The 26391-nt window shown below is 44.7% G+C and overlaps 1 protein-coding gene across 9 annotated transcripts in view; it reads left to right on the forward strand.

The window, feature by feature from the left end:
* WASF3 (WASP family member 3) overlaps nucleotides 1–23269 on the forward strand; it is a 135535-nt gene extending 112266 nt beyond the window's left edge. For 8 of the 9 annotated variants that reach the window (XM_027064584.2, XM_027064590.2, XM_053210220.1 and 5 more), the window contains 6 exons: nucleotides 1765–1918; nucleotides 5852–5969; nucleotides 10955–11130; nucleotides 15749–16015; nucleotides 17414–17781; nucleotides 20078–23269. In XM_027064584.2, coding sequence (XP_026920385.1) covers nucleotides 1765–1918; nucleotides 5852–5969; nucleotides 10955–11130; nucleotides 15749–16015; nucleotides 17414–17781; nucleotides 20078–20235 — 1241 coding nt within the window. In that variant the 3' untranslated portion in view covers nucleotides 20236–23269. Of the gene's footprint in view, nucleotides 1–1764; nucleotides 1919–5851; nucleotides 5970–10954; nucleotides 11131–14702; nucleotides 14870–15748; nucleotides 16016–17413; nucleotides 17782–20077 lie in introns of all 9 variants that reach the window. The other variant, XM_027064595.2, reaches the window with a different exon arrangement.
* The last annotated feature ends 3122 nt before the right edge of the window (nucleotides 23270–26391 follow it).

The following is a 26391-nucleotide window of genomic DNA, read 5'->3' on the forward strand; positions in this document are numbered from 1 at the left end:
ATGTGGTCCAACTAAGAGGGAGGGTGATACGTACACAGCATGACTGAGCGAAGGCTTCTAGCTGTACGCTTGTTGGGGTTGATGCCTGTAAATAATCTTGGTTGATCCTGCTGGTTGCACACCTCAAGAAATAGCATTTACCGAAGGCCTTTAGCATCAGAGTTTTCAAATAAAGTCAGTATTGGTAAGCACTGTGTAGTTAACTGATCATCACTTTGAGGATTTACTGTGAAATTGTGACAGTTTCACAATTAAAATTCTGCAACTCCTCTTTAAAGATTTCACTTTCTGTAGCTTTCCAATGAGAGACTGAGGTTAGACTGGAAGAAAAAAAGAACTTGAAAAAAAGTGTAAGATGTGTCATTTCGTATTTACTTGAGGAAAACGTTCAGAGTAACAATTCCTGTGGTAGTTACCGTGTCTCGTTGCATTAAAGTGATCTTAGCATCTGCTTTTTCTACTAGACCTATAAGAGTAGTGTCAGCAAAAGATGAAAGTTTTATTTATTTTGTTTAAACGTAGCATTTTATGCAATTCATCCCTCATCATTTGTGTTCAGGGCTTTCCAGAGGTCGTTATTAAATTAGTGAATTAGAAATTTGACAAAAATGCAGAGCATTGAAATTTTAATATCCATGATGAACATTCTCTAGCCTGATTTTTACGATTGATCTTGTTTGAAAAAGGAAAACCTGGATAGCTGTGCGGTCTATTCAAATGAGAAATTTTGTCATCTTAAGCCAGTCATTCATTTTTCAAATTGGTATCACAACTGATTTTTAATATTTATTCATCTGCCTTCAGTTTTGTTTTTCTTTTTTTCTTTTGTGGGCTCTTGCCACCGGAACACCAGTGATAAACCTTGGGCTGGCAAAGATTAATCTGTGCATTAGATTTCCTAAGATTTTGCAGTGCGTCTATCTCATATCCTCAAAATCATTTCAAGATTTACCTGATTACTGTCCTTGGCATGGATGTTATAGTAGAAGAAAACATTTGACCAAGTTAGGAAATCTGTGTTCTATCTCAGGCCTACCTTTTTTTTGCTGGGTCACCTTGGAGGGGTCACTTAACACCGTCATGACACTCCCCTTCATCGGTCAAGCGGTTAACGGACCAGGTTGGCCAATTCAAAAAGTTGACGTCACAGTTAGATGAATTAATACATGAGGTACGGAGCGTTGTGCCAACAAGAAATAAGTATAGTCAGCCCTGATTTTCTCACCTCTGAGTGTAGTTTTTGTGTCCTGCTACTTAATTTCTAGGACTGTAGAAAAGCTTTGCCATCTTTCTTTAACGTTCGCGTCAAGAAAACTTAATGTGCTTTTTACATTTGTGTGTTTTTTGCAGACGTATTTCGTACATGTGTTACAATTCAACTGGTATTAACTGTTTGAATGTTTTTTTCCTTCTAGGATACCCAGATCTTTGCACTTACATGCCTGTTACACTCAACTGTATTCCTTGTGGTTTCTGCAAAGTGCTAGTATAAAGAATGATGCTCTAATGCTAGGTTCAAAGAAATAATTAGATCACTACAGAAGTGGGCAAGATGTGATTCGACTTCATTTTATAGAGATAACTATTATTTATAAGAGGGAAGGAAGGCACATGCTATTTAATGCACAGGCTTTTAAACGAACAATAAAAACATGATTTTGTTATCCTAGGGGATGTTTACGATTATGTCTCAAATGATGCTTATTTCTGCACAGTGAAAAATATTTCTGTATAACTCAACTTGGGGGGCTTTTCTCTAAATAGTGTCACTACAGGATATCAACATGAAAAAAGCTTTCAAAAGTTCCACAGTCCAAGACCAGCAGGTGGTTTCAAAGAACAGCATTCCTAATCCCGTTGCTGACATTTACAACCAGAGTGATAAGCCACCTCCTCTGAATATTCTTACGCCGTACAGGTATGGCTTCGTGCGTTCCTGGTGCCGTTTTTAGTCTAGATAAGCTGAGACAGGAGGGCAGTGCTGTGAAACTATTTACGCTGTGAAAATAATAATTGTATTATATATACAACAAAATTAGTTACTGGTACAGAACTGTTAAAGGGTTCATATTTGAAACTGTAGATAAACTCACCGAGAGAAGCGTGAACTGTTGCGTTAGCTTTTGTATCTGAAGTAGACACCTGTAGTACCTATCTCCTTTTATAGACATCTGAGTAGATATCTGAAGTCGAAGTGGACACATCGTATGGTATCGTGTGTGATGTTTTTCCTCATATCCAGAGTCAGAGTCAATTTTAAAGGAACTGCCTAGTTCATGTACAATGTGGCAAAATGCCGGTCTCAGCATTTCAGCACTGCAGAAAAACGTATTCCGTGGCAGTAGGGGTTTCTAAGAGGGAATAATATAGTCAACGAATTAACCCGTTACTGTCAAATGTTAGGACACGTTATTAGAACCAGACTTCTGACAAAAAAGACTGGAGAATCAATGGCGAAGAAAATGAATATTCAGAAACTGAAAATGCTGTTTAAAAACACCCCTCCTAGCTGTTACCACATTCGTGTTTTCTTTCCATATTCTGTCACCTTGTCTCCCATCTCCCTTATCTGCAAACCTTCTCATTGTCCCTCATTGCACACAGCTTGTTCTTCTCCCACACTTACCCTGCTGGTGAACTCACTCCCTCACAGCACAGGCTGTGGTAGGGGTGGTCTTCACTTTCCTCAGGATTAGCTCCTCTGGGTGGCGTTCTTGACCGCTGAGGGAGTTCTCTGCTTCCGGTGCCGCCATCTTGGTTGGGCCTTTGGTACTTCTCAGAGAGTGCTCAGACGTTTTTTGGTCTGAATTCCTGTCCCTTCTCAGGGTCCAAAAGGAGATGTTCGGACCCACCCTCCATTGAAGCTCTGCTAATAAAGTAGCAGTTCCAACTGTACCCCCTTCTTTTAGCACAGACAGAAAGATTCTCTCAAAAAAGAAGTCCTAAAAATCCCCTGGAAACCGTGATGGGAGAGGGCCAACCTGCCACAGTTTTCTGGGAAATATGTCTGCTTTTCTGGAAGGTTTAGCACACGCGTCTAAAAATTGATGGTCTATATGACTAGTAGTATTGTAAGCCTAATGTTTTAACTTGTGATTTTGCTTTTGTTCATAGGCATTTTTCTGGGGGCAATTTCAGTTTCACTTAGCACTCTGGAAGCCCTGAGGGCGGGCCTGTTAAAACTTTCCTAAGACACCTCACTAAATATTCTAAAGGAAAAAGCCCATAAAACTCAGTGAGCCACTTACATTTGATAAATCAAGATCATGATTAGATAATTTGTGGTGACAGAAAAATTCTAATTATATAAAAAATGACTTGTATATATTGGATGTGTGCATTCAGTTTTAGGGAAAATAAAAATGTCTCTGACTTTTTAATAGTGTGTTTAAGAAGAGCAGTGCTGGGGCGCCTGGGTGACTCAGTCATTTAAGCGTCCGACTCTCGATTTCGGCTCAGGTCATGATCTCACTGTCGCGAGATCGAACCACACGTAGGCCTCTGCGCTGACTGTGTGGAGTCTGCTTGGGATTCTCTCTCCTTCTGCCCCTCCCACCCTTCAAAATAAATGAATAAACTTTTAGAAAAATAGAAGGGGCGGCTGGGTGGCTCAGTGGATTAAGTGTCTGACTTTGGCTCAGGTCATGATCTCACAGTTTGTGGGTTCAGCCCCCACTTTGGGCTCTGTGCTGACAGCTCGGAGCCTGGAGCCTGCTTTGGATTCTGTGTCTCCCTCTCTCTCTGCCCCTCCCCTGCTCACACTCTATTTCTCTTTCTCTCAAAAATAAATAAACATTAAAAAAAATTTTTTTTAAAAAAAGAACAGTGCTGACTCAGATGTACTTTTTGATAGTAAAATCATATTTGTGGTATATAAAATATTAAATAAAGATTGGTATTATATGAGCATTACGATGTGACCAGAAAATGACGTATTCACTTGGTGTAAACACAGGATATTGCTGCTTATATTCTTGTGTTTAGATTGCTGTTTGTTTACTTACACGAGCTTCTGCCTTCATTAAAGTATTAGCTCCCCTCTTCAAAAAAAAAGTGTGGATTTTGTATGTCTTGAATTTTGCAGCAAGTTACTGCTCAGTTTTTTCTGTATCTTCGTCTATGTAGAAGGCCTCGTATCTTAGGGAAACATGTATGTTTCACAATAACGTTCTTAATAAAATCTCTATAATGGAAGTCTCATACCCGTTAGGAAACTTGGGAAGGAAGCAAATTGCCATGGTTAGTGATTTTCAGACAGTTAAACGGGCCAGAATAGCCCCTGTAGGAACTTGGGCCTTAGTTTGAGATGATGAGAAGTTCAGCAGGAGCAGGAACTTCAAGGACAGGCAGGGTTTTCCCCTGGACTCATTCAGTTAGTTTTCTTTGACTGTTTAGGCAAAAAAAATTTTTTTTTTTTTAAATTCAAGTTACTTAACATACAATGTAGTCTTGGTTTCAGGAGCAGAACCTGGGGATTCATCTCTTACATATGACACCCAGTGCTCATCCCAGCAAGTGCCCTCCTTTAATGCCCCTCACCCATTTAGCCCATCCCCCCACCCACCTCCCTCCAGCAACCCTCAGTTTGTTCTCTGTATTTAAGAGTCTCTTATGGTTTGTCTCCCTCTCTGTTTGTATTTTCTTTTTCCTTGCTTTCCCCTATGTTCATGTGTTTTGTATCTTAAATTTCACGTATGAGTGAAATCACAGATACCTGTCTTTTTCCACTGACTTATTTTGCTTAGTATAATACACTGTAGTTCCATCCATGTTGTTCAGCATAAACTTACACTCCTCTCACTGTGCCTCATTTCATTTTGCTTTTATCTGTGCCTAAAATGACTTGTTGAAACACTAATTTGAAATGTAAATGTTCTGCTTCCTCTTGAAGGTAATCTACAGGCCAAATACTTTATGATTATTTTGAGTGTTACTGTTGATTTATATTACACCTTGGGATTTGTATTGGCTTTATGATAGGTGAATAACTCCTATAAACACCCGGAATATTCTTTCAGACCACAGTAGTTACAGCAGGACTCAAAAATGAAATGCCATGAGTGAACGCTCTTTGTGGGTTACTTCTACTTCTGTCCCACTTACACACCTTGAACATGTTGCTTCTTTCCAAATTGAATTTACAGATGTTGGGCCAACCTGATGTAAAAAAAAAGGGATAGCATACTTTCTAATTTAAAAAAATTTTTTCAATGCTTATTTTTGAGAGACAGAGAGAGAGAGAGAGAGAAAGACAGAGTATGAATGAGGGAGGGTCAGAGAGAGAGGGAGACACAGACTCCGAAGCCGGCTCCAGGCTCCGAGCTGTCAGCACAGAGTCCGACGTGGGGCTCGAACTCACAGACCGCAAGATCATGACCTGAGCCGAAGTCGGACGCTTAACTGACTGATCCCCCAGATGCCCTGTGTACTTCTTAATTTTTATCCTGATAATATTGAAACTCCAGAAAAGAGGTGAATATATATACACAAACCAAGAATCCATCCATCTGTGTGTGTGGCCCCTGTTGGAATAAGCAAAATGTTTCCTGAAATAATTGAGGTATTAGATATTGTTGTTTATGAGCCATCTTGTGATTTTTAGGCACTTTTCTGTACTTAAACCTGAATTGGCAAGAGTACTTTTTGCCTGATTATTCTAGAAAACTTTGCCCTTCCTGCATGTTTGCAGTTTTTGTCAAATAAGGAAATCGGAGAAACGTAATATATAGGACAGTTAAAATGCCCCATGCAGACGTTATCCTCTCATGAGCTGAAATTAAATTAGTATTAACCCCATCTGAAAATGTCTAACAACCTTTTCCCCCCCAACTTGTAATACATTGATTTATAGAGATGATAAAAAGGATGGGCTGAAGTTCTACACAGATCCTTCCTATTTCTTCGACCTCTGGAAAGAAAAAATGCTCCAGGACACGGAAGACAAAAGGAAGGAGAAAAGGCGTCAAAAGGTAAATAATTCTAGGACGGGAACGTGCATACTTATGTGTCAGGGAGCTTCTTGTTTAGAAATAAGTCAGTAAGTTCTTTATTTAAATGGTTGAGAGGCTGGATTTAGGGCAGAAGTAGGTTGCATTTTTTACATGAAGATACTGACCATTCAGTCTAACACAGTAATACTGTATTTCAATAAATACTATCTGATTTGTTCCCTAATACTTGCATTGCTTTAACAGAAGTAGAGGCTAATATTTCAATTCCGTTTGTAACTGTGTTTTATAGCTTTTCTCCTGCTGTTCTTTAAATATATATCATGGAAACATCAGATACAATGATCTGTTCTCATCTCTTGAAGGCATTCTTAATTGGTGGGTTGGCACCTCGCTGTAATTAATACCTTGGTGAGATGTTCATGTTGAATTGAAAAGCATGTGTGATCTGTACATATAGGGGATAGTATTTACTAAAAAATGAGACTCCTTTTGGTGAGGTGGTCGTAGGCAAGAGAGTTGCAAGTCTAAAGGTTGACAAACATCCACATTATAAGCACTCTTAGAAGAATAAGCCACTCTGGTCAGGTGTAGGGACTTCTGGGTTTTTTTAATGTTTGTTTATTTTTTGAGAGAGAGAGCGAGAGAGAGAGAGAGTGCGAGCAGGGGACGGGCAGAGAGAGAGAGGGAGACACAGACTCCGAAGCAGGCTCCAGGCTCCGAGCTGTCCACACAGAGCCTGACGCAGGGCTGGAACTCACGGACCGTGAGATCATGACCTGAGCTGAAGTCGGACGCTTAACCGCCTGAGCCACCCAGGTGCCCCTAGGGACTTCTGTTTTAAAAAGACAGAAGACTTGAAAAAGAAAAAGACTTCTGTCCTCTGGGGCCCAGAAATTAGACTTAACCCACTGAGAGTTAATTCTCCAAAGGCAAATATTTGCTAAGACTCATGTATGTAAAGTATGTTTAAAAAAAATGAGCACCTGTTTTGTTTGACAAAGATTAGCGTGCTTTGGTGAGGACAAATTCTTGGTATCTTGTGGGGTGGTGCCATTAATGTGTGGCAGTATTTAGATGTACTGGCCCCAGAGAAGTGACAGTTTGGGATGGAAGAGAATTTGGGATGTGAAAATAGGATTTAAGAAAGGGACGTGGAAAGAGTTTGCAGACTGCAAATGTAAGATGTTCTCACGGAAGTCCAGGGAAGAATTCCAGAGGTTGGTTATTCATAGTCTCTCCCTGCACTGTGGGTCGGGGAAATCAATTGGGAAATTTGGGGAAGAGTATTCCAGTGAAAAGTATTCAAGGGAAGAAATTACAAAATATTCAAGCGAAAAGAAGAAAGACCCTAATCTCTTGACAGGAAAAGAAACATTTATCTAAAGGCCCATTGGTCTCAGTCCCTATACCTTTTTATATTAACAGAGGTTTAAGAGTATTTTCCTTTAAAACATAATGTCCTTTTAAATGGCCTTCTAGGTTTCCCTTCTCGGTGATATCTTGGCAAAAATACCTAATTTTTTCAGCATTGTTCTTCAGGGAAAAACAGTGTTAGTCTATGGATGACTATCACGTCTTCAAAATGACGCCATTTCCTTGCTGTTTTGTCTCATTGCACATTCCTCCGACACATAGAATTCTGATAAGGACTTCTTATTCACTTACATAATAATGCGTCTCGAATGCCTTCTAACTGCTGGATAAACAGTGGTGAGAAAGGATTATCGCCCTCACGGAAATGACAATGTCGCAGGGGAGACAAACATGAAGTAATCATGCAGCCTGCTGGAACTCATAAAGAGGGAAAGAAGTTTGAAAATTCTAGTACAAATCTGCTTTTATTAGGTAGGAATGTAAAATGAGGCCAGATAGCCTTCATTTCCCAGGATTTCGTAAACACGGGTCGCTGCTTTCAGTTTTGCACTGATAAATCTCTGAAGAAAAGTTAGTTTAGAAAAATTTAGGGGGTAAGAAATCCATTGTTTCTGAACTCACCTTCCTTAGTTTGCTGGTTTTGAAACATTTTTAGAATTGCAAATAAATAGGTAGTTGTGAGCGTGTCGTTATGGTGCTATAAGCGTTGCAAAGGAAAAGTATGGTGTGCGGTGGGGTGAGGTGACGAGGAGGGGACAGCATAAGTGCAGTGGAGTGTCATTCATTGAACCCCAGCAGTGGGGAGTTAGAAGTCAGCTAAGCAGAGCTGGGGGAGGATGTGTGTGTGTGTGTGTGTGTGTGTGTGTGCGCGCGCGCGCACGCGTGTGCTGGAAGAACGGAGGACAGAGGAGGTGGGGTGCATTTGGGGTAGAAGCAGCCAAGACCGTACTGGGCTAGGAGACAGTTGGGCACATTCTGGGACTTTAGGACAGTGCAGTTGGAGTATAGAAGCGTCACTGTTAAAACTTTGTCAGAGTTTGTGCACGTGTGTGATGTGCATGATGGTGGGTAGATTTGGAGGCTGAACCGCTGTAAAGACCGTTGCATAATCATAGCAATACCTGAATAGTCAACATACATCATTTAAAATAAGGGTGAGAGTTACTGATCAGTGCAGTGGTTCTTAATCAGGATGCATATTGCTTGAAATCCATTGAAGTGTCCCTCCTTTGGGTTTCTACAGGTATGCAGACAATACATGCTGTAAAATGCTCAAATTACACTGAAGTGAATACATTAGAAAATTTGGGGAGAAGTTTCTTCCCTCCCCAGGTGTCACTAATCAGTAGTAACAGTTCAGGGTGCCTATTTTTAGGTCTCTTGGGCATTCGTAAATATGTGCACACACGTTTCACCAAGTATTTTTACGTGCGTAGAATTGTACCACTCTTGACGTACACACGCAGACGTGTACGGATATTGACATAATTAAAGACCTTCTTTGGTCTTTTTAACAGTTGTATGGTACTCCAAGGTATGCCCACTACGTAGACTATTTACCCAATAGCGTATTAGGAAATAGAGTGTAAATAATTGCTTAACTGCAATACTGCTGTACTCATGTGTCGATATCTCTTCTCAGTAAATTCCTAGAAGGCAAGTAGGAGTTTTAAATTTTGAAAGATGCCATCATACTGTCCCTGACCATTAAAAGACTGAACCAGTTTATACTCTTAACAGACTTCTTCTAGACCTGGATGTTGTTATTATTTTTTGGATGAGCTCACCCCTCCCCCTCATCTAATTTGCATCACACATCCTTATTAACCATTTGCATGTGTTCTGTGAGCTCCACGTTCACATCCTCCGCCAGGACATCGCCTATGCCTCCTGAACCCCTCTGCAAATAGTCCGGCTCCGCCTCGGCACCCACCGCGAGCCGTCAGCCACCCCTTTTTCCAGGACCTGCCTGAGCAGCTTCTAATTGGCATCCCTGCCCTTCCCCCTTTTATCTTTTATTTAGTTTTATTTTATTTTTTTGCCTTCCCCCTTTTGATCCGTTCTCCACTACCTAGAGGGCTCTTCTCACATGCCTGGGCAGGGTGTCAGCCCCTCCCTTGTCCCATTGCTCTCGGGGTAAAGAAAAACACTTGTGACACAGCCATTAAGGCCTTGCAAACCTTTTAGATCTTGGAGTCATTCACCTTAACTCACCATTTCCCTTCTTTATTCCTCCTGGCGTGCCGCTGTCCGCCCTCCACAGGGCCTCTGCACGTTCTCTCCCCTGTGGGCATGCTGCTGACCCCTGCTCCTTTGCAGAATTAATGCCTGCACACCGCAGATCTGACCTCTCAGTCACTCCAGGACACTCCCTGACTTCCAGACGAGGCAGCATTCGGTGTACGATGCACTTATGTTTCACCACGTTTTGTAGCTAGGCGTTTATTTGTGTGATTTTGTGGGCTTCACCCACCGGATTGCAGGCTCCATGAGGGCAGATTCCGTGTTTGTGTGTTTGCTGTTTGTATCAGCAGCGCCTGACATGGTGTCTGGGACGGAGCAAGCGCCCTGAGCCCACCTAGACCTGGTCATATAGTCAGCCTTTGCCAAGTGCACACTGTCTGTAAAGCCGTGTGTGGAGGTGCTTTTAAGAGGAGTGTAGGAGTTAAAGGCACACAGTTCTCATCCTTAAAGACCAGGACGTCTTACTCGGGAAGCAGGAAAAACACGTAAACACACGTAGAAATAAGTGCCTTCACCTTTAAAGAAACACCTATGTAGGACCTGTGTACTTACTGGAGACATTTTTGCTGGCAACGTACGGCTGGCACAAGAATGATTCTTTGTATGTGAAGGTAAGTCCTAATCACGGTTTGCTTTGTGTTAAGCTAGTTGCAGGATTAGCTTAAATATTCTGTAACGATCTTCTAGAGACTGGAAATAGAGGATTTTGAGTTATTTCGTGAAACATGATGGCCTGTTAACAACTCAGTCAAAATTGTGCAGTGGTGGGAAATGATTTCTCTGCATGTTAGATATTCCACGTGTATAATACACATCTAAAAGGTACAGCACATTTAAAACAAGCTAAAAGCCTAGTAAGGTGTAAATTCTCTTCTTTAATTTTATTTATGTATTTTGAGAGAGACAGAGGGAGGGCGCCAGCAGGGGAGGGGCAGAGAGAGGGGGACAGATGATCTGAAGTGGGCCCTGTGCTGACCGCAGAGAGCCTGACGCAGGGCTCATGACCCACGATGTATGCTGACCGTGAGATCATGACCTGAGCGGAAACCAAGAATCAGACACTTAACCGACTGAGCCACCCAGGCGCCCCTTAAGGTGTGAATTCTTTACCAAAAATGATGGTAAGCAATTCCTATAGTTAGCTGCAGTACAGTCAGTAGCTTTCATTTATTTAGGTTACATAGTGAAGTACCCGTTCCTTCTGTTGGGTCTGCGTTGGGTAAGAGAATATATGCTTAGAATTTTCTTAACGTTAAAACCACCGGAAATGGGAATGTCTCTTGTCTGCACACCACGCTTGTTGCCTATGCATTACGACTGCATTTAACTTCTGTTTTCCTCTCCCTTCTGTCTTGGCATGCTTGCCCTCTCTGCCTGGACACCAGGAGCAAAAGCGTATAGATGGCACAACCCGTGAGGTGAAAAAGGTTAGGAAAGCCAGAAACAGGCGCCAGGAGTGGAGTATGATGGCATATGACAAAGAGCTTAGACCCGACAACAGGCTGTCTCAGAGTGTGTACCACGGAGCGTCTTCCGAGGGATCCCTGTCCCCAGACACTAGGTGTGTGTGCGTGTGTCGGAGCAGAGCCTCTGCGTAGTGCTCAGTTTTATCGTACATTGGAAACGTACCAGTGGCTTTCGTGTTCACTTGGCCCATGGGACGTTTCAAAGCTTTCCTTAAAAGTCGATTCTGTATATGTTTTCGATTGTGAAATAATCCTTTAAAACAGTTTCATTTTACATTGGGTCACATCGTATGATTCTCCACCACTGTGACTTCAGTTTATGGTTCCATTAATCTAGATGCTGTGTTTTAACGTTGATACTAACTTGGGACTTGATAACCGTCGATGACTGACATTTTTATTTTAATAATCATTAATTCTTTCTCTTCTGCTTTAGCTTAGAATCTCGAATTTCCTTTGCCACCTGGTATCTAAAATTAATTAGTAGGTAGTAATTGATGTGCCTGCGATGCAACTTTATTATTCTTTAAATAACCTTTTCTAAGAGTGGTGAGCAAAAGCGATAGTGTTTTCTTCGGTGCACTAATCTTGTGTATTCTAATTTCAGGAGAAGAGTTCTGTTGGAGTTACTTTAAGAATTTGTAAGCATTTAAGTAAAAAAAAAAAATATTCCTTGCAGGTGTGGATGACATGGTCACTAAGTCACCATTTGTTGCAAAAGGGATTCACCGAACGACAGAAGCTGACTAGTCCATTTTTACTTCTGGTTTAATTTCCTGTTTCTGCTTTTGTAAGGTCATGGTCTGCCACTTGCCTGCAGCCTCAGAGTCTTCCGTCAACATTTCAAAATTCCAATAGAGAATTCTTAAGTGACACAAGAATGTTCTAAAAATAGCCAACAACCTGGACGTCGCATTACATCTGTGTCTTTTTTTTTTTTATGTTTATTATTGAGAGACAGAGAGAGACCATGAGCGGGGGAGGGGCAGAGAGAGGGGGAGACACAGAATCCGAAGCAGGCTCCAGGCTCTGTGCGCAGAGCCTGATGCGGGGCTCGAACTCAGGAACCACGAGAGCACGACCTGAGCTGAAGGCAGACGTTTAACCGACTGAGCCACCCAGGCGCCCCACATCTGTGTCCTTTTTAAATTTTTATCTCTATAACCTCGGCGTCTAGTCCGCTCTGCACAGGTGGCTTTGTCTTTGGTAGTTACCACGCCCAGAAACATCCCTGCCCCAGAAGGGCTGTAAGTCTTTGACTGGCTATGTTAGGAGGCAAGCTCTAGGCAGTTTTTCTGTACTGGCTGTTACCTGTTCAGTATTAGAGAATTAGCAGAGCTTTAACTGAGTGCTTGCCTCAAGTTTGAATCTCTGTGTCCATTTATTTCCATAGAAAATAACAACGATGACGATCCAGGTTGCTCACACCTCTAGGGGTGAGGAGGGGTACTTGAATACGATAGCCTTGAGAGTGTCAGTTGGCTTTTTGGCATTTTTTTTCCCAACTAATTTCGTTGTGCCTGTTTACTCATAGGAAACCTATGCTTTATTTTATAGTACTCCCTATACTTGCTCTCCCATTTCAACAGATGCAGGTGGAAAAATGATTTTTTCCTCTCTCAGTTGAGGGATGGTTACTCACTCTGGCATCCGAGATTCCGTTGTTCCGTGTTGGGTATAAAATTGACGGTTGCTGAGATTATTTAGTATTCAGCCTTTGTATTTATGTATTATGCATCTTCATTTTTCTTAGTTTGCAGAATGCAAATCCCATTTCCCACAGCCTCTTGCTATCTGCACACACGAGATAATAGATTAAAATTCATCCGTGTACTTGGATTCCGTCCCTTAATTTAGAGACTTTTTTCATTTTACTAAACTGTATCACTTTTTCTTCATATAAAATAAGCTTTTTATATTTGGAAAGTACCAACAAAAAGTAAAATATTATCCATAATCCTATCATCCAGAGAAACCCCTTTCTGCATTTTAGTGTATTTCTTCCTTTGGTCTTTTTTTCAGTACACGTACATGTTTTTTCTTTTACAGAATTGAAATCATGCGCCATGTTTTCTGTCTTTTGACTTTTATTATTGCATATTTATGTTTTAAGTATTATTTAGAAACAAGGTTTTTAATGGATATATTGAGGACAACTGAAATGCCAAATTTCACGGCATATATATAACCTGTTCGTGTAAGTAATGTGTTTGAATCCAATCCAGGTAAACTAACCATGAGATTTTGCTCCACTGATCAGGAATGGTTTGATTCTCTTTTTTTTTTTAATTTTTTTTTAATTTTTTTTTTCAACGTTTTTTTTTTATTTATTTTTGGGACAGAGAGAGACAGAGCATGAACGGGGGAGGGGCAGAGAGAGAGGGAGACACAGAATCGGAAACAGGCTCCAGGCTCTGAGCTGTCAGCCCAGAGCCCGGCGCGGGGCTCGAACTCACGGACCGCGAGATCGTGACCTGGCTGAAGTCGGACGCTGAACCGACGGTGCCACCCAGGCGCCCCAGGAATGGTTTGATTCTAAGCATAAATTTAGGATGAGAATTGACACACTTACCTCCTGCTCTCCCTTGCCCTCCTCAGGGGTAGATACCTCCAGCCCAGGTGTCCTTGTGTTTGTCTCTTCCTGTCCTGTGCCCGTGTTACAGCCGTCCCACTGCCCACCTGTCTACCCACAAGACCCTGGGGGAGTCTTTTGATTCTCCCACTGCACCTCCACTGCCTGCACTTTTCTTCTTCCTTTTTCCATGTGGTCTTCACTCCCGCCAATTCTCCTTTCTGTAACGGACAGTCAGTGATGACCATGACGTTTCAGGACCACCCCGCTCGTCTCCACGTTGGTACAGCATCTTCTGGGGCTGACCGCTACCTTCCCGCGGGGATGTCTGGCCCCCACCGGGCCCCCGAATCCCCACCTTTCCTCCAGGCCACTGGCGCCCCCCGCCTCAACAGAGCAGCCCTACCCTCCAGACCTCGCCCCTGCTGTTCTTATCCTCAGACGCTCACCCCCTGCTCCTTTACTCTCTCCTCCATCTGGTCTTCCTTCCCCTTTCACCGGCTCCTTTGGGCCTCTGTCACAAGGCTACTCTGTGGGAGGAGTGCCCCGAGTTACCCCAGGATGTTTACAGTTTCTGGCTCCCCATCTCATCAGAAGCACTGCCTATTTTGCGAGATGACCTCGTTTCCTTGAGAAAGTGGTGCATGCAGTCTGTGACACAGGCACACACACACACACACACACACACACACACACGGTCAGTCACGCACCACCAGTGGCTCCAGTGTCTTAGGGGTTTCCGTTTTTAAAACGTGCTACCTCTAAAGCTAGGTCGGGTGCTTCCCCCATTAAGAGTGTTTTTAACTCGCTAGCAGTTTGCATGGTTCAAAAGACATACTTATGTTCACACCGTAATCTAGAATTCACACTGCAGGTAAGAAACAAAAAGTGAGTTACTCGTTATTCTCATTATATTGCAAGTAGGGAAGGAAAAAAAAAGCAAAAAAGCAGCCTCTTGTCATTTAGAATGCTTTTCTGTGCCGTGCGACGCTCCGGTTAAGGAAGCTACCGTCGGGATTTCAAAGATCGAAATTCAGTTGGTGTCTTCCCTGCTCCCCCCCGCGTCCCCAACGTGTGTTTGCCTGTTTCCTTCAGAGAGAGAAGCACAAGCTGAATCCTAACAGAAACCAGCAAATAAATGTGAGAAAAGTAAGAACAAGAAGAGAAGAGTGGGAGAGAAGGAAAATGGGCATTGAGTTCATGAGTGACACCAAGGAGCTGGCAGAGGCAGGGAGCACGGCCGAGGACAGAGTGCCCAGGGGGTTCGTCACTTTGCGCTCTCGGACCCCAGCCTCAGGTTGCCCGCCCTGCTTCGGCTGTCCTGAGAGGACGCGCGGCCCCCTTACTGACAACGCCTCCTGTAACCTGTCCTGTAACCCCGGGCCAGGAACATGCCACTGTCGTTACTAATGCCCGTGGCCTGTGTGGCTGCCGACACTCACGAGTCCCCGCTCCCTCCGTAGGGCCTCGCTGGCGTCCCGGCGTCCGCACCTTTCTGAGCTCTGCTCATCTAATCCAAGACCTCCATTCCTTCCAGAGTTTCACACTCAGCTGTGCGCTCAAAGAGAAGACGACCTTTCCGCGTTACCCCACATTCTTTCCTTTTTGGCCGAGTACAGTTCTTCCGTCGAAGAACACTACGGTTCACTGTATTGCATTCTGGATTTCTTTCCTTTTCTTTCCCGTTCATGTTCATCCGGGTCACCTGCCATTTCGTAACTTCTAATTATACGCTCTCACTCTCATTGCCACTGAAATCCTCTGCCTTAGGTGCGGTTTTTTAATTAAATGGGATCTGTCTTGTAGCCTTCTCTCTTAGAAAAAAAAAAAAAAAAGCACGCTGAAATACTGTGGAAATGGGGCTCTGCTGCTCCCTGCTTGCCGATCTGACTTACCCACTTCAACGCTGTGAATCTGAAGCCACGTAACACTGGGGCTTGCTGCTAAAGTCGTAATGATGTTGTTGCTGGGAGGCTCTCATGGGGCTGGACCTGGCTGGTGCTTGTAAAGGAAACACAGTGTGTGATTTCTGTACATTGGCAAGGTTGTTACTCAAATAGAGGTGTATGCCTGTTGGGGTGGGGTGGGGGGATCCTCCTAATTTAATTTGAATTTCTCCCCCCCCCTTCCCTGAACACCAGGTCGCACGCATCGGATGTCACAGATTACTCTTACCCGGCGACCCCCAACCACTCTCTGCAGCCGCAGCCCGTGACCCCTTCTTACGCGGCCGGCGATGCACCACCGCACGGGCCGGCAGCCCAGGCCCCCGAGCATGAGTACCGACCCCCCTCCGCCTCGGCGAGGCACATGGCGCTGAACAGACCCCAGCAGCCGCCGCCGCCACCCCCACCGCAGGCCACAGAGGGGTCCCAGGCCTCCGCGCCCATGGCGCCAGCAGACTACGGGTAACGGGGACTCCTGCGTCCTGCCGCGCTTGCTGTGGCGTCGGGAGTCTTGCTGTGTGTGCTCGAGAAGGTGCAACTGAAAGATCATACCTTAGGGACCAGAAGCAGCCAGGGGCGGCGGGGGTAGATACTACCAGCTAAGCCACATTCCGCCTTAAAAGCCTCAGTGTCCCGCTGCTCCCCTTTCCGTTACAGATGCATCTCAGGTTCGAATCTGTAGTCATGCACACACACCCCCCCCACCCTTCATACATACCCCTGGCTACGTTCGAATGGATTGCGAAGCCAAGGCGTTGATCGAGGGTGACACGCTGATTTTGTGAACCTGTCCCAGATCTCCGGGTTTCTGGATGTGCACCAGGTGAACCTCAGAGAGTTCCCATCACACGTGAGAAAACCATACAGTGCAGCCCCCCGTGAGCCATGTTCGCACTTGGCCCCCTGGTCCCCTTTCTTGACCCGTTGGAGCCCAGACATCATTCCTCCCCCAGGTCCTTTTGTTTTCTGTGTCTCGGGCGGGACTCAAACACCTCCTAAAGAAAGACCCTCAATTTCAGGAGTTTATTAATGTAAGCACCCGTCTCTGTTTTGATAGGCGGTCTTTTGCTCTGTCTTTTCGGGCTCAACCATAACCTTTGAAGAGTTAGGCCCTCTGAGACAGTGTCCGGGAAGGTTGAGTGTGTGTTTGTGTTAACATGTGTGTTCTTCAGAGCAGCATGAAACACCTGAATGTATGCCCTGCCCCCCCCCCCAGCTTTTTGAGGTTCCCTCTGTGACCACTCAGTCCTGGTTATTCCCATCCATCCGTTCTCTCTCTCGGAGTGTGTTCTGAGGCTCTAGCCAAGGGTCAGCAAAGAGAGGGTCTGTGGTCCAGTTGGTTAGGAAAAGCCTTAGCTAAGTAGAATTCAGTGGATTTCTTAGCTGAAGGACTTTTCAAAGATTTTGATACTTTCATAGGCACTGTCAGCTTGAGGAACTTCCGTGGGACGGGCTAGGAAATACAGATTTTTCCGAATCTGACTGACCACAGAACCCTTGTAAGACCGAGTGCGTGAGCCGCCCACCTTTGAGATGCCCAGGAGAAAGGGGAGATTTGAGTCACTGTTCTTAACCTCTGCCGTCAACCGTTTTATTCTGGCCTGCCACAGAGAGTTACTTTTTGAGTGATTTTCTTTTCGGTTCTTTTGAGTAGGTGATCTTGAATTGCATCACAGCGAATAATGTAGACATGTGAGAATGGCTGGTGCGAAGCGTGGATGTTCGCGTCCTGCAGTGTTACAAGTTCAAAGGACAGTGTATATTATGTTGGAGGGAGGCCCCTGTGTTAGGTGTATTAGACGCGCAGAGGATGTGGCTGTTGCTGCTTTAACGACTCTTGGTGTTTCCTCTCTTTATTAGGATGCTCCCAGCACAGATCATTGAGTATTACAATCCCTCAGGACCGCCGCCTCCTCCGCCGCCCCCCATGATTCCTTCAGCACAAACTGCTTTCGTCAGCCCTCTCCAGATCCCCATGCAGCCCCCCTTCCCTGCCTCTGCGGGCTCCTCCTACGCGCCTCCTCCCCACCCTCCCGCCGCGGGGCTTGTGGTCACGGCCCCGCCGCCTCCGGGCCCACCGCCGCCCCCGCCGGGTCCTCCCGGCGCAGGGTCTTCTCGATCCTCCTCCCCGATGCACGGCCCCCCAGCAGCCGAGGCGAAGCGCCAGGAGACGGCACAGCCACCCATAAGCGATGCTCGAAGCGATCTGCTTGCCGCCATTCGAATGGGTGAGTGAGCGTCTCAAACAGTCTTCCTTCCAGAAGGAGATCTCTTCGTGGCTCCGACCCCAGCTACAGCCTGGCCCTCAAGTGTCTACTCTCCACTGCACTGTGTCTGAGGATAGGGGTCAAGGACACTTGTTTGATTTTGTTTTTAAAGTTTATTTATTTTGAGAGAGACAGAGGCGGTGCGAGCAGGCGAGGGGCAGAGAGAGAAGGAGAGAGAGAGAGAGAATCCCCTGTGCCACCAGCTACGGAGCCCAGCGCGGGGCTCGAACTCACGAACTGTGAGATGGTGACCTGGGCCGAAACCAGGAGTTGGACGCTCAGCCGACTGAGCCATCCAGGCACCCCTTGATTTTGTTTTTGGGATACTGTAGATATGTTTTTGCCAGTGCAAGATAAACACACAGTAATAAAGAATTGGGAATTCAGGAAACCTTTACTTGACTAGAAATAGCTCATAAAAACGATCACTAATTAATGAGATCTTTCCTCTGCCTTCTACTCTGAGGGTAAATGTATAAATGAGCGAAAGCGAGCTCATGTATATGATTTAGTTATTTTTAAAAATCTAAGCTGTGTCCTAGACGTCCCATATTTTTAGCTCGATGTGCTAAGCCAGTAAGCTTTTCAACATTTATTTAGCAGCAAAATTCTTTTGTCAGATTGAAGTCCTACACTGAACCCCAGAACATGAGACCTACAGAAATAGAGCATTTCTGGTCCTGTCAGGTTGGAGGAGCCCAGACGCTCACCCGTTTTGCAACCCCCCCCCCCCCCCAGAGCCACACACTTCCAGTCTATTCCACCCCGTTTCTTCTCAGCCCCAGGCACAGCCCAGGCTGGTTGAGGGTCACTGACAGGGCGTGAGATATCCCAAGAGCTCCTCGTGTAGTCGGGAGATGCACCGTCTCCTGGTCACGGTCTGGTTGTTTCCGTTCGGAAGGGACCGAGAAGGGAGCCCGACAGCAACGCCCCTGGCGTCCTTCACAGGACGGCGGGGACGTGACTGCCTCTGCTTTGAGTGCCCACACATCAGACTGGAGTGTGACACACAGGCCCAGGGTTCTCGTATGTCTTGAACGTCATTGGCACACTTTGATTTTGTCAAGGAGAGAAGATCCCAGAGGTACACGACCCCGTCGCAAATAAATTTAGGGTCATGGCAGGACAGTGGTTTTGTTTTCTGACACCCGTGAGCCCCTTCCAGTAAGAGTGATAACATAACTTGGATGTAACCACGAGGCAACCTCTGATAAGCCCACATCAAGGGACAGTCTACAAAAGAGCTGCCTGTGTTCTTCAGAACCGTCAAGGTCGGAAACACAAAGACGGAAGAACTTCCCAGAATAAGGGACGTGAATGACAACTAACGTGATGGGTGTTTCCACGTCGGATCCCAAGCCTGGGGGAAAACTTTCCTCATTTGCTGCTGTTAGGTCTGCTGGCAGAATGGAAATGGAATTTGTGCAGTAGGCGGTAGTGTTTGTGTCTGCACTGAGAGCCTGATTTCGGTCATTGTCTCTTAGGAATTACACATGAGGTATTTTAGGGGCACAGGGACATCATATGCTACCGTATTCTCAAGTGATCCAGGGAAAAGTATGGGTGTGTGAGCAAGAATGCCAGAGGAGGGTCGCTAGTTAAACAAGACGGCCAAATGGAATCTGGATGTCGGTTATATGGGGACGTTTTTCCGCTAGTTTTACAGCCTATAAATCCGAAATCGTTTCAAAAGAGAAAGTTAAAGAATTAGCACATTAAATCGTCTTTGTATCCCACTTTGTTAATAAGAAAGCAGACGATTGTATTTTGTATTCATTTTCAGCAAATCAGTGAGACAGAGATCTCTTAACTCCCCACACCAGCCAAGGGCTGTTGGGGTAAAGCACTGCTTTCTAAGCCTTGGGATTACAGCAGCGTCCGGGAAGTGTTCATGATGCCGTCCAGTATGGTAGCCCCCGGGGCCCAGTAAATTCACCCTTAATTAGCCACACGTGGCTAGTGGCTACCCCACTGGACGGTGCAGCTCCAGAACTTTCGTGACGTTCGTATGTCCTGATTCGAACACACTACCGTAAAACACTTTGCTACAAAAAACGTTTCCCCTTTGAGTGCCAATTTTGTTGGTCACGAAACTTCTATTTCCCAAGCTTTTCTCCCCTCAGGTTTCCAAAACTTTCTACCCTGGGTGTCAGCAGGAAAAACAACAAAAAAAAGGCCGCTAGGCCTGTTAGTTTGTGTTTCCTTCGTGTGGAGCCAGCAGAGGGATTAAATTCTACGCTCCGTGTCGTGTCTCTAGGGATTCAGCTGAAGAAGGTGCAGGAGCAGCGTGAACAAGAAGCCAAGCGCGAGCCAGTTGGGAACGACGTGGCCACGATTCTGTCCAGACGCATCGCCGTGGAGTACAGCGATTCTGACGACGACTCCGAGTTCGACGAGAACGACTGGTCCGACTGAGGCGGGGCGCGTGCGCAGGTGGACGGCGTGGGGGCAGGGCTGCTTGCCGGCAGGAGACCGTGCGTCGGAAAATGTCTCGCAAATTTTGTGGTCTCCGCACCCACGTAGTGGTATTATAACCCTGTAGCTTAGCAACTTTTGTATTAATAATGTGATATTGCTTTTGCACATCCAAAAATTCTGGGTTTTTTCAGTATTTACTGTGTAATACTTAAGTGCCACTACACATAGCAAATTGTGCTGCACACGAGGAAATATGCTGTAACTATTGCATTGTCCCGAAAACGGCATTTTGCTTCCTTTTTCTTGGCCGTGAGCGTATTTAGTGCAGTTTGGGTTTCCTCCTTTTGGTCGCTATAATTCTGCAGACTTGCTGCGTGTTTGTGAAGCTGCCTGGTGTTAGGTCTTTGCAAGATTAATGACCGTGTGTCAGAGTGATGTCTTCCAATCAGTAAGTGATACCCTTTCACCTTCATTTTGTTCTGTTTTGTTTTAAATGTGTCTCAGAAGAAGTTGGTTCTAGAGGGAAGGATTCGACAAGTAAGGAGGATCCAGTGTTTCTGCTCGCAGTGTCGGGGCTTGTGCCTCTGTGTGACTCGGAACGATCTGTTAGATAATTTCGTTTCCTTTGCACCGGCCCTTTGCAGGCAGGGTTCCCTGCAGGCGTTCGCTTGGTCCCTGCCTGTCGGCAATTGCCATTAAGAGGTTTGGGCAGCTGCGCAGGGATGAACATGAACAGCGGGGTTCTTCTTCCGTCAGGGCCATGGGGTTGTGACGCTGGAAATGTGTGACAGCGCTTACAGCCTTGGGTGCCGGCCAGCCAGCACAGACACGGTGGTCCGGGACCCCCGGACCTCAGGGAGAGGGCTTCCCGTGGCTCCTCGCGCCGCGCGCTCTGAAGTTTAAAAGCTCAGATGGAGGTGGACGTAGATGCTGGCAGCTACTTGCTTTTCCTGGTGCCGCGGCCACATTAGGGATCCATCACCCGAGCGGGGCCGTGGCCCTGCTCCTAGAAGCACACGGTTCTCTTTCCTCACGTGGCCGTCGGCACAGGGAATTTTCAAAAGTACCTCAGGTCAGAGTAGGCTCCTGGCTGCACCGGATCACTTGCCCCTCGCCTTCGCCCTTCCCGCTCTGCTTCCCACACGGCAATACGACCGAGCCGTGGGGTTGATCTTCCTGAGGAAGGCAGACTGCTGGAACGCTCACGGATGGCAGCTTACGTCTTAGAATTTGGGGTGAGGGATCGCTGCTTGTTCGGAACAAATAAACGCCCCCGGGCTTTGATTCTAGATACGACTTCACTAATAACACTAAGACACTTTACGTACTAGGGATTCTTACCCGAGTACAGCATTTCTCACGGATGGCGGTTACTCGTGACTCTCGGTCATGACAAAGGAGTCTTCAGCTCACGGCAGAGCTGGCTGGTTCACGGTGGTCGTCTCAGCGGGACCATGACCGATGGGTTTTTGTTACTGAGTCCTCCTGAGGACTTCAGCGGCACCCTCGAACCGGGTCTCTGCGTCCCCGTGTGGACATTTACGTGGCTTGTGGGCGTTCATCCTATAAAGCCGATACCTTGAATTTTAATCACGTAGAGTTGGAGACTCTGAAAAGCCTAATGTCTGTGTCCCCTTCCCAAGACCATCCTTCTCACATCAGGTTACCTGAGTCTTTTCAGCGGGACTAGCTATTTTGACACATGCTTCTCGAGTTTCTGTTTCTTGGAGCTGGATGCCATAATTTTACCGATTATAAGCAGTAGTTAGTAATGAACGTTTAAATTTCTCCCTTTGATTTCTCTCCCTTTATTTCGGTGTAAAGGCCTCCTGTGTTGGCATTATTCTTGGGACTTTTACCATTTGTACTCCTCTTTTGTCTTTATTACAATATTTTGTTTTTATTGTTACTTTTGGAGTAGGAATTACTTGCACAATTCTAGAACTTCTATCTGGTAACGCTTCTTTGTTTTTTATGTCCCTTCTGTTCTCAGGACGAAGAGAACACATAAGGCTACTACCCATGTCAGAATTTCTTCTATTTATATCTTATTACAATAAAATTACTGGCACTTTATTCATAAATATTCATAAGCCTATTAATTATTAGTCGTCTTCCTGTAGTGGAATCAACAAGTCACTTTCAACTTGATTTTCCGACTAGTGAAAAACCTTTTGCCCTAGGATGTCACATAGCCTTTAACAGAATGGAAAAGGACTAAATTTCCATTTCGATTATTTTTACAGTATTTTTCTCAGCAAATCGGATTTCTTCGAAAATTTAAATCCAGACTTTTTCTAATGTGCTAGTACATGAAAAGGAAAAAGTGAATACTTTGATTTTTCAGTTTTCCATTTTCAAAAGATATTTACCAAAACAAACGGAGAAGGACATCCAAAAGGGTATTTCATAGCTGTGAATTTTACGTTTTAAAGTAGCAGTCATCTATTGTAAGGTTATTTTAAATCATCCTCCGTTTTGTTCCCCCTCGTGTATTTTAGACTCATTTCTGATCAGCTTTTTTCTCACATCATAGATTAGGCAGGGGGGATGAGAAGACTGCTCGGTACCACACACATTAGCTACACAAACATAACGTGGTTGCTTTTCCATTGGTGGCCCCAGCCCGTAGGATTTGGTACACTTCTGGTTTTCCTTTCGTGAAAGTATACTGTTAGGAAATTAACATTTTCATTTCAGTAAATGTTTAGAATATCAACATCTTTTCTGAGCACCAAGTGGCTAGGCTGTGAAAGTTTTGTAATAATTTGCAACGGAAATACACGATACATTTGAATCCATTAAAGACTAGTGGGAATGTATCAGCCAGAGTAGCAAGTAAGTTTTGTTTTATAAATCAGAGTATCTGTCACCTTGCAGTATTATTACCAATGCTGTTGTAAATTGAATTGAAAATGGTATTAAAAAAAAAAAAACAACCTCCTGTTAAACAATTTTTATCTGTTTGTATATCTTACTATAGATTATGTACAAGTAACATCTAAATAAAATTACACTTTTAACCCTAAAAGGTTTTACTCATTGGCAACAGTGTTGTATGTTTAACCTTTTTTGGAGGGGAGAAGTTGGGGGTTTGGCAGAGTTTTTAAAAAAATTTTAAAAAAAATTTTTTTTAATGTTTATTTTTGAGAGAGAGAGAGAGACAGACCGTGAACAGAGGAAGGGCAGAGAGAGAGGGAGACACAGAATCCGAAACAGGCTCCAGGCTCCGAGCTGTCAGCACAGAGCCTGATGCGGGGCTCGACCTCACGGACCACGAGATCATGACCTGAGCTGAAATCAGAGGCTTAACCGACTGAGCCACCCAGGTGCCCCTTAAAATGTTTTTAACGTTCTTATTTATCTTTGAGAGAGAGAGAGAGAGAGACAGTGCATGAGCTAGGGAGAGGCATAGAGAGAAGGAGACACAGAATCTGAAGCAGATCCAGGCTGTGAGCTGTCACCACAGAGCCCAATGCAGGGCTCGAACTTGTGAACCTTGAGATCATGACCTGGGCTGGAGTCAGACACTCAACCCACTGAGCCACCCAGGTGCCACAAGGGCAGAGTTTTAATTAGCATTTTCATTATTAGATAGCAAATACTCCGATTTCCATTTAAATTTCTGCATAAGTTTTGCGTCACCAGGAGTTGTGATTGGATTCTGGGAGGGACCCGGCATAGTGAGCAAGAAAAAGCCATTCTGGGAGCAGGAGGCCGTGTGCTTCGCCACGTCTAGTCTTGATAATAGCAGTGATGAACATTCGGTAGCATTTATTGTTCCTGGGATGCCTTTCTCCAGTCCTTACAGTAACACATCATGATACACGTCGTATACGTATATAACACATCATATACGTTCAGTATACACATCATAAATTAGAGTTTAATATTTGTAACTAATGTTTAATATTTTTGAGGTAAGCGTGAAATGCATCCTAAGTATACCATTCGATGAGTTTTCACAGTGTGGACGCTCTTGTAACGCAAATCCCATCTCTCGTAACGCAAATCCCATCGCTTGTAACGCCAATCCCACAACGGTAGCCAGCACTGCCGTGACCCCAGCATGTTGCTCCATACCCTTCAGAGGCTTCTATCCTAGTCCCTGGAGCAACCACCGTTGTGGTTTTGTTTTGTTTTTTTAAGCTATGGATTCATTTTAGCCTGTTTGAGAACTTCACATATGTGGAGTAAAATAGTACCATTTTACATCTGGCTTCTTTTAGCATAATGTTTTTGAAAGCCATTAATGTCACGGCATATGTCAATATTTTATGCCTTTTTTGTCATTGAGTAGCGTTCCATTGTATGAATATCCCGAAGTGGGTTTATCCACGCTCTTGGTAAGGCTCCATACAAGTCCTTTCTGGGCGTATCTGCTCATCTATCTTGGATAAATACCCAGGAACGAGACTGCTGAGTCACAAGTAGGTGTATGTTTAGTTTTATAAGAAATTGCCAGACTTTTGCAAAGTGGCTGTACTATTTTAAACTCCCCAGCAATGTTGCTTCATATGCTTTGGTATGATTTTCCTTGTATTTATCTCGCTTGGAGTTCCCTGAACTTGAATCTGTAATTTATGTCTTAAATGAAATTTGGAGAATATTTAGACGTTACTTTTTCAAATATATTTTCTGTCCCTTTCTTTCCTTACATTCCTATTACACATACATTAACCTTTTGAGGTTGGCCCACAATTCCTTGAGGCTCTTTTGATTTAAAAATTGTTTTTCTCTCTTCAGGTTCACTGACTCTTTATTCTGTCTCTTACAATTTACTCTAAAGCCCATCTAGTAAGTCTTTTCTTCCAACCTTCTTTTCCATGTAGAATTTCATATCCTTTTTTAAAGTTTATTATGAGAGAGAGAGAGAGGGAGCATGAGTAGGGGAGGGGCAGAGAGAGAGGAGACAGAGAATCCCAAGCAGGCTCTGGGCTGTCAGCATAGAACCCAATGCGGTTGATCTCCCAAACCACGAAATCATGACCTGAGCCAAAATCAAGTGTCTGATGCTTAACCACCCAGGCGCCCCTGTTCTTTTTTCTTTTTTAATGGGTTTTTTTTTTTTCTCTGCTGAGATTCCCTACCTGTTTGTTTATTACAAGCTTATTTTCCTTTACATCTTTGAGCATGGCTATACTAGCTCTTTAAAAATCCTTGCCTGCCAATTCCGACATGTGGATCTTTTCAGGATCTGTCTCTAGATTGCCTTTTTCTCTTGGGTGCATGCCTCGTAGTTTTGGATTGTATCCTAAACTTTATGAATTCTACATTTCAGGGACTCTGGAGTGTGTTATGTTCCTCTGAAAAGTACTGATTTAAAAAAAAATTTTTTTTAACGTTTGTTTATTTTTGAGAGACACAGCGTGAGCAGGGGAAGGGCAGAAACCGAGGGAGACAGACTCCGAAGCAGCTCTAGGCTCTGAGCTCTCAGCACAGAGCCGGACACAGGGCTTGAACTCACAAACCTTGAGACCACAACCTGAGCTGAACCGACTGAGCCACCCAAGCGCCCCTGAAAAGTGCTGATTTTTAAGGGAGATCGTTAACAGGGCTAGAATTAAGCTGCCACTTCTCCTTACCCTGCCTATGATGGGTAACCCCAGAACTCTCCTAAGTTCTTTTAGCTTAGCCAGGCCACTTTGAGTTTGCCTTGCGTTACACCTGGTTTATAGGATCAACCAGAGATTTGGGCAGTTTTACCCAGGATTTTTGGATCCTCCTTTCTGGCTCTCTTTTCTCGTATCTTCTGTCACTTTCTGCCTGTTCTGATCACTCTGAACTTGGTCCTCTTATTTGTTAAACCAGCAAGGCTGCGGGTTTTCTACTCCAGCTCAGCTGCCCTACTTGGCAGGAGGAAGCCGGTCCTCGGGCAGAAAAGCCATTAAATGCACCCAAAGATTTTCCTCCTAAGCCTCGGCCCTCCTCTGGTGTTCTGGTTTTGATTTCTCTCCAGCACCTTCGATAGTCGTGAAGTGTATTTTGTCCACTTTGTGGTTGTTCTCTGTAAAGAATTGCTCTAGAATGGGCCAGTCCTGCATTCTCAGGAGCCTCACTCCATAAATATTGGATGCAATAGCTTCTTAAAAACATTTTAAAATATCATTTAAAGATGAGGACTGGGGCGCCTGAGTCGCTCATCGCATGATG

Source organism: Acinonyx jubatus, chromosome A1, assembly GCF_027475565.1.
Source record: "Acinonyx jubatus isolate Ajub_Pintada_27869175 chromosome A1, VMU_Ajub_asm_v1.0, whole genome shotgun sequence".
NCBI classification, from domain to species: Eukaryota; Metazoa; Chordata; class Mammalia; order Carnivora; family Felidae; genus Acinonyx; species Acinonyx jubatus.